This window comes from Galeopterus variegatus, unplaced genomic scaffold (assembly GCF_000696425.1).
Source record: "Galeopterus variegatus unplaced genomic scaffold, G_variegatus-3.0.2 Scaffold3636, whole genome shotgun sequence".
NCBI lineage: Eukaryota > Metazoa > Chordata > Mammalia > Dermoptera > Cynocephalidae > Galeopterus > Galeopterus variegatus.
The window spans coordinates 190700-199320 of record NW_007729747.1 but is presented as its reverse complement, the minus strand read 5'-3'; the positions used below and the strand labels follow the sequence as shown (position 1 = coordinate 199320).

Here is an 8621-nt window from a genome sequence, read left to right as displayed (position 1 = left end):
GTTTAATTCCTTTTTAATTGAATTGCAGATTTTTCCTGGGATCTAAAATAATAGCTTTTGTCACAACTCTTACATATGCCTATCTTAAGTTCTTATGAATTTGGATAACATTTTCAATTTAGCATAAAATAATTAGAATTTGTAATTTGAAGTATACTCCACCTTTGTTTTAACTAAAAGTTGATTTTATGTTAAACCTCCAAATTCAATTAGTTTTATGTCTTAAACAGATGAGATCTAAACTTCGTTGATTAGAATATATTGGTTGCAATTATTTTCATGTTTGAAGAGTGTCATTTCTGCTTAGTTTCCTTAATAAACCATGTTTTAACTATTTTATGCTTTTGCTCCTTCATAGCAGAAGGGAAAGAGGGATAGAATTTCTTAAAAATTACTGATTATATGTGACTGAATTGTTTGGATTCGAGTTAATTTTTACATTTTCAATGAGAAGCTGTTTAAGTCTCACATGAAAAATGGTTGTCTGGTTAATTGAATAAAGTTTTCCAGATAGGTCGTTATTCTAAATGGCAGAATTTTATAAATTTTTAAAAAAGGTTATTTGAATAGGCAATACTTTCATATTTAAATAAAATGTTATCATGGTAATGAAAGTTAGTATGGTATTAACTCTGGTTTTGCCTTCACTGTGAAAAATAGTTTAACTGATCTTTTTTTTTTCCTTGACAGAGCAAATTCGATTAAAGAATATCAGAAAAGTATATGGAAGATGTATGTGGTATCGTTTACGGTTATTAAAACCCCAGCCAAATATTATTCCTACAGTAAAGTAAGTAATGCATTTCGCTTAAAAAATATACATGTGCTTATTCTTTGCTAGATAGCATACGAAATACGGGAATAATGATTAATAAGACATCTTGTCTGTCAGCAAATTGTAGCCTGTAGTAGGGGTAAGATTTCATAAATTTAAGAGCTGTCTGAACACAGTGTTTTAGAAGTTCAGAGGCGGGAGAGTGTTCTTCTGACTTGGGGGAGGAGTAGAGAGATGTCAAATCTTGGAGGAAGACTTGTGCACCATGTGCCAAGATTTGAATTTTATCTTTAAAGACTATGGGAGAATCTTTAAAAGATTTCAAAAGGTGATATGGTCGTGTTTGCATTTCATGGTGATAACTGAAGTTCATTGAGCACATACTGTCTGCCAGATGCTGTGTTAAGGCTTTATATGTTATCTCATTTCATTCTATATTAACTTCAAGGTTGATGTTTTTGCTTTTTCGTGTTTGCATTTCATGGTGATAACTGAAGTTCATTGAGCACATACTGTCTGCCAGATGCTGTGTTAGGGCTTTATATGTTATCTCATTTCATTCTATATTAACTTCAAGGTTGATGTTTTTGCTTTTTCTCAGTTGAAACTGAGGCTGCAAAAGGTGATGTAACTTGACCAAGGTCATGCAGCTAGAAGTGGTAGAGCAGGGACATAATCACCCTTTATTTTGGCAGGCCCATCTGCTTAAACAGGCCATTTGCATGTTTAATTAGAACAGGGCTATTTGATTCAGTGAATCAATGGGGCATGCTGGTTAAGAGTCTAGGCTTTGGACCTTAACCTGAAGTCATCAATTTAGAGGTTATAGATGAAACTGACAGGTGGTGAAAGAGTTGCCTTATTGGAGGAATGTATCTTGTAAATTACCTACATCTGTCTATCCAGTAGATAGGAAGAGATGACCTAACAGAAGAAAGAATAGATCCACTTATTTTTTTATTCTTAGTTTAAATGATGAGAGTTTTCAGCATACCTGTGTAACTTCAGGGTGTTTAAATAGTTTTTCTTTGTAAGGTTTGACTTTGCCTAGTTTAGTTTCTTTGTAGGGAGAAGGTATTCTTAGCTTTGTTGTTAAGAGTTCTTTAGTGATGTGAAACTAAAGATACAGTTAGTCTTGACAAGAGTAGTTTTCTATTCACTGTTTATGCTTTGCTGTCAGTTCTCATTTTAAATTAAACTTTCATGAAGCAAAGGGCAAATATTTTTGGCCTCCCAGTCTCTTTTTTCTGGTTTTGTTCAACACTTTGTGGGTATCTGAATCTCAGTTTTCAAGGAAAAAAAAATTCTGTGAAGTTATTTTCATTGATTAATAAACTGATTCACTTAAAGTACAGATTAAGGGATGTTTAAGTAAAGAAGAAGTAAGTAGGTACTGATAACAATTTAGGTAAGATCAGAAACCAGTAAAACTTTTTTTGCTACTTAATCCTGAAGCATTCTTTCAAAATTAAGCAGTGGTGTGTAATGCTTCTCTACCAACAGCATCTCTGAAACTAAGGTAAGTAATTTCTGGAAGTTGCTTTCAAAATGACATATGCTTATAGAAAAAATTCGAGCAACCAAATATGCTTTTAAAAAATGGGGCACAGAGTATGAAGTAATCTGTTGTATTTCCACTATTGCTTTGGCTCTCAGGAAACTAGAACATGATTTTACTGGTTGTGGTAGTTTTCATGGGCCTGGGGGTTCAGTCATGAACTTCTCTCCTCCCTCATTTCTTGGCTCAGAGAGCTAGATGCTATATATAAAGCATAGAGTCTAGCGTATCCTAGGTGTTTTATTCCCTTTCCCTTGTTTGGTTTTAAATCTTACTTTTGTGGTTTTCAGTTTCATTTTTAGTTCTGTGAGCTTTATTAACCTTTTGGGGGAATTGGCAGAACAAAATACGGAATTATTGATTTGTATGGAAAATAAAGTATATTTTCAAGTGTTCTTTAGCATATTTAGGGTATTAGCATACTTTGGGTTTGAGTTAAAAGTTTACTGTTTTAAATTATCTTCATTATTCATTCAGCAAATATTGTTGCCTGCTGTGTGTCATACGTTATACTAGGTTTTGGGTATAATGTGACTGACCAAATAGATGAGGTTCAATAATTTACAGTTTTATTGGCAAGTAAACAGGTAATGATAATATAGTAAGTAAGGGCTGTGAGAAGGCTCCTAACTCTGGCCTATGACTGAGAAGGCTTCCCTGAGTAAGTGAGGTCTGAGCTGAGACCTGAGAGAGTTCTCTCTCCTCTTTTGGCATAGATGGGCATATAGATGGTATGGGAAAAAATAATACAAAAAAAAATAGATGGTATGGAAAGCAGCTTTTATGCTCTCAATGTATAGAGTATTATTTTGGCCAAATAGAAAGAAATTTGTGTCTCAGTTCCAACTGAGTTTAAGCTACTTTGGGGTTAGTAAAAACTGAATGAGATCCTGTCTATGTGTTCATGAAACTTATAGAGGGTCAGAGGGAGGAAAGTCATGTTTTGTGCTTGTTTGTGGCTGTAACCCCCATCTTCCATTGATCATCTTGGCCAAGGATTATGGATTGCTTCTTGGAGGATGGGTCATTTGAGTTGTTTCGAAGGACAAATAGAGTTTGGATAGGCAGAGATGGGAAATGGGAATTCTAGGTAGAAAGATCTATGAGAGCAAAAGCATGATGGTGGGAAAAGCTAAGGGAGCACTGGGAGAAGGGGATTTGTTTTCTTTGAAAAATCAGGGTGATAAAGGTAAGCAGGTAGGTTGGAACTGGATCCTAGAGGCTTGTTCCAAAGGAACACACTTAAACCAGGTTCCTACCAAAGGAGCTCAGCCATATGGAAAGTTTTCTTTCGATTTTTAAAAGCAGGTCACTCTAATATTGTTTGATTTGTCCTCCTATGATTCACTTTATGTTTTTGTCTAACAATTCCTGCTCAGTGTGGCTAATTGTCATATGGAGGGCATAAAAAAATAAAAACCATTTAATTTCATCACCTAAAGATAGCCATTATTAACATGATTATATAATCTATATTATACCTTTTTATATACAAAAATTGAATTATATTATACATATAGCATTGAAAGCTATTTATCTTTTTAAAATTTAACAGTGGAGAAGGTACTGTTAAATAGTCATCCACACCAAATATTATTTTTAATGGCTAGAAAGTATTTTGCTGTGTGGATGTACTGTTAATTTATTTGTCCAGTAATCTGTTGATAGATATTTAAGATTTTTGTTTTGTTTTTTGCTTATTTACATCTGTAACCACCCTTTTATACTTTATATACTTAATTCTCATTTATTTTCTTCTAAATTTCTTGAAATGGAATGTATTGATAGATAAAAGTGTATGTGCCTCTTTAAGTCTTTTAATACATTATTGCCAGATCTTCCTTTAGAGTGTGTGGGGTATGTGCCTCTTTAAGGCTTTTAATACCTTATTGCCAGATCTTCCTTTAGAGTGTGTAGTGTATAAGTGTTCCTTTTTCTTTATCCTCTCCAATGCTGATAAGATCAATCTTTTAAATATTTTTACTGAACAGAACATGTTGGAGTGAGAAGAAATTATTTTTTTTCCTTCCAATTGTATGTTCTTTTAAATATTTTTTAACCTGTTATGCACATCTTCCTATATCTGTATTGGCTACAATATGTTCCATTGTGTGGCTGTAACATGGTTTATTTAATTAGTTCCCTATAAATGGTTTTTTTAATTAGTCACCTAAAATGACCGTTTAGATTGTTTCTACAGTTTTACTACTGTAAAGAAGAGTGTTTATTTATGTTCACACAATTGACCAATTATTTTTCTTAGTTTATCTTATTAAAAGTGTAATTGTTAGGTCAACAATAATTCTTTTTTACATTGAATGGTTAACTAAATACTTAATACTTACATATTTTGATCTAATTTAATGGGTCCAGTAAGTTAATAAGTTGGATTTACTTCTGTATTTAAAATTTTGCAAGTAGTAACTGAGAAAATCTATTCCATGTGAGGCACTGTACTAGATTCTAGAGAATTCAAAGGTGCAAAAGACACTGTCTTTACTGTAAAAGGAATTTACAATCTAGTGATTATAGAATTTGAGTCAATAACATAGTGATGCTTTAGATTGTTTTATGCCTTGACTTATTTATTTATTTACAGATGTATTTATTTATACTTTGCTTGTCTTTTTTTCCTGAACAGGAAAATAGTTCTGCTTGCAGGATGGGCATTGTTTTTATTCCTTGCTTACAAAGTTTCCAAAACAGACCGAGAATATCAAGAATACAATCCTTATGAAGTGTTAAATTTGGATCCTGTAAGTAGTATTTTTATATAATGCACATTAGCTTAATCATCCCATGAAAATATTGTAGGTCTCCATCCTATAAGAAATTGTGCCATGCCTAAAGAAATCTGTTAAATTTTTTATTAAAATAAGATACCAAATCCATTGTCATTCTATGTTTTTAAAGCTACAGCTGTTGATTGCTGTATTATTTAGAATTGGTTTGTAATTGCTAAAATGTAAGACTATATAAGATGAGATGAGCAGTTAGGTTAGCATATTTTTAAAAGATGTCTGTAAGATTGTTAATAAAAGTTAAAAATAAAACTGGGTTTATTCATGTTAGTTGAACGATACAAATCTCATGATCTTGTGTTGTGTCTCGGGTGGGGGTCTTACAGATAACTGTTGTCATTGTCATATAAACTCAGGTTAATCTTGGGTGTGCCGCTTAGGTGATCTCTTGATTGAATTTGATTGTTGGGTCCCAATAGAAAATTAGTCTTTTGGGTAAATCAGTTGAATGTTAGCCTTTTTTTTTTTTCCTTGCCTTTTTTTATCTAGCCTTTTTTTTTTTTTTTTTAAATTTAAAAAGAGAAAATGAGGTCTGAAAATTTGTGACTTATTTGGAGTCCAGGGGCTTCTTAGTAGCCAAGGTGAATCTAACACCCTATTCATTTTTCCCTCCAAACCATTTTTGCTCCTAGTCTCTGCTCAGCAGATGGCTTCATCTAGAGATTCATATAATACAAAATAAGGAGTGTGTTTATCTTTCTATGCCATTTGATTTTTCTTATTGTGATGATTATGGTCATTAAGAGAGATCTATTCATTTTTCCCTCCAAACCATTTTTGCTCCTAGTCTCTGCTCAGCAGATGGCTTCATCTAGAGATTCATATAATACAAAATAAGGAGCGTGTTTATCTTTCTATGCCATTTGATTTTTCTTATTGTGATGATTATGGTCATTAAGAGAGATTTTCTAAGGGAAATGAAAAACAGTATGAGAAAATTATTAATAGAAATTGAGACTAATTAGGAAATGGTTAATTGTCACCTCTCCCCCAGGGTGACAGAGATGCAAAGGATTACTCAAAGCCCATTTCTTCTGAGGATTGAGAAGCCCCAAATGGGTTAGTTTTCCAGGAACCCTCAAGAGAGAGGCATTCCTCCTTGGAAAAATAACACTGGACTGGGGTATTCTCCCAGTATTTATTTTCCAGGGCAGAAAGGTACAGAAAAGGAACATAGGTGGTTACAAAAAGAGTAGTAAGATAATTGTCATGGCAACGCTCATTAATTTGTAAAAAGTTAAATTGATCCACCAACAAAAGTTTGTTCTTAGCAAACACTTTCTTTTCCTACAGCAATTTCCTCAGTATATTTACATAACAATCAAGTAACTTTCTCAACATAGCAATCAGTAGGTTAACCTGTACTAAGGACATCTGCCCTTTGAGTCAGCAATTTTGCTGTGTTACAATTCTTTATCTAAAACAGAGACTTTAGCCTGGGGAAAGTTTTCTGTCTTTTGCAAACTTAACATTTCTATGTGTAATTTTAAAAAGTTAGGTCCTGTGAAATACATTTGTTTTATTAATGTTAGAACTTTCCACAGTTAATGGTATGTATACTTTACATTAAAATATTGACAAGCACTGAAACTATGTATGTCTCAGATTATTCCTTAGAAAGGAAGTTAACCTTATATTTGAGTGTCTCTTTGAGCCAGACTTAATTTACTGTGATTATTTTTTGATATTTAAATGTCAGTATACTTTTAAAGTGTGGTACTATGTGGTTTTACTTTCAAATCATCAGTGCCTAGTGTACTGCACAGCACATTGTAGGTATTCAATAAAATAAATGTATTGGACAAAATAAGTGTATTTTTATTTAAAAATATATGGTATGAAATTTATGAGACAAAATATATAGGACGAAAACATTTGTTTTCTCTTTTTCAAAATATTGAGTAATTCATGTTTGTATTAGTCCATTTTTGTGCTTATCACAAAATATACTGAACTGGGTGATTTATAAAGAAAATGAAGTTTACTGCTTACAGTTTCTGAGGCTAGGAAGTACAAAGACATCTGGTGGTGGCAACAGTGACCCAGGGGTCTCACACTGCAAGATGGTGGAAGCAGAGAGAGCGAGCAGATAGACTCTCCTCTTCTTTTAAAGCCCTCAGAACCATGCCCCTGACCACCATTTTTAATCCAGTCACTACTGCAGGGTCCTACAACCCAATCATCTCTTCAAGGCTCCACCTTTCAATTACCATAATAGGATTTCCCACCCTCTTAACAGTCACAGTGAGGGCCAGTTTCTAATACATAAAACTTGGGGGACACACTTGAAGCTTCAGGGAGTTTTGGGGGGACATAATTCAGTCCGCTACAATGTTTTAAGTTCAAAATTGGATTGATTATTTCTTTAACAGAATTGTGCCTATTTTTACTAAACAAAAGCTTTTTCTTTTAGGGGGCAACAGTAGCAGAAATTAAGAAACAGTATCGTTTGCTGTCACTTAAATATCATCCAGATAAAGGAGGTGATGAAGTTATGTTCATGAGGATAGCAAAAGCTTATGCAGCGTAAGTATCATAGGATTCATTACACATTTTTAAGAGTGGTAAAGATAGTTTTCTATTTTAATAAAATAGTAAGTAAAATAGTTGTCATACCCTTTTATTAAATGCTGACCTAAGGGCCGGCCCAGTGGTGCACTGGAGAGTGCGCTGCTTGGGAGCGTGGCGGCACTCCCGCCGAGGGTTCGGATCCCATGTGGAGACCGGTTCCCGCTCACTGGCTGAGCGCGGTGCAGGAGCAACACTGAGGGTTGCGATCCCGTTGCCGCTCCCCGGTACGGGCACGACTCCGAGGGTTGCGATCCCGTTACCGGTCAGTAAAAAAGACAAAAAGGAAAAAAAACATGCTGACCTAATATGTTGAGTCTATTATTTATGGAACTACTCAGCAGCTGTAAAATGGTACTTTATTTATTTTATTTTTTTTTTAGGTTTTAACATACAAATTTTTTTTTTTATTTTTGGCCAAAAACCAAGTCTTAATACATTTAAAAAGACTAAGATCATAAATGATATGTTCTGTGACCACAATAACAGAAGGCAATTTAGAAAATTCACAAATGTGTGGAAATTAAATAACACTCTCCTAAATAAACAATGGGTAAAAAGAAAAATCATGGGGAAATTAGAGTGTTCTTTGAGATAAAAATCAAAGTGCAACATATCAAAATTTATAGGATGCAGGGCTCATGCGGTGCTTAGAGGAAAATTTATGCTTGTAAAACACCTATATAAAATAAGAAAAATCTCAAATCAGTAATGAAAACTTCTACCTTACGAAAATAGAAAAAGAAGGGCAAATGAAATCAAAAGCAAATGTAAGTAGGAAATAAAATATTACAACAGAAATATATGAAATAGGGAATTATAAAACAGTAGAGGAAATCAGCAAAACCAAAAGTTGATTCTTTAAAAAGATGAAAAATATTTGCAAACCTTTATCTAGACTGACCAAGAAAAAAAGAGA

The 8621-nt window shown here is 33.5% G+C and overlaps 1 protein-coding gene across 1 annotated transcript in view; it reads left to right on the top strand.

Annotated features, from left to right (window-relative positions):
* Positions 1-690: 690 nt before the first annotated feature.
* Positions 691-8621, top strand: part of SEC63 (SEC63 homolog (S. cerevisiae)) — a gene marked incomplete at its 5' end in the record, with an annotated part of 41260 nt that continues 33329 nt past the window's right edge. The window contains 3 exon segments of the mRNA XM_008585600.1: positions 691-790; positions 4975-5089; positions 7548-7660. Coding sequence (XP_008583822.1) covers positions 691-790; positions 4975-5089; positions 7548-7660 — 328 coding nt within the window.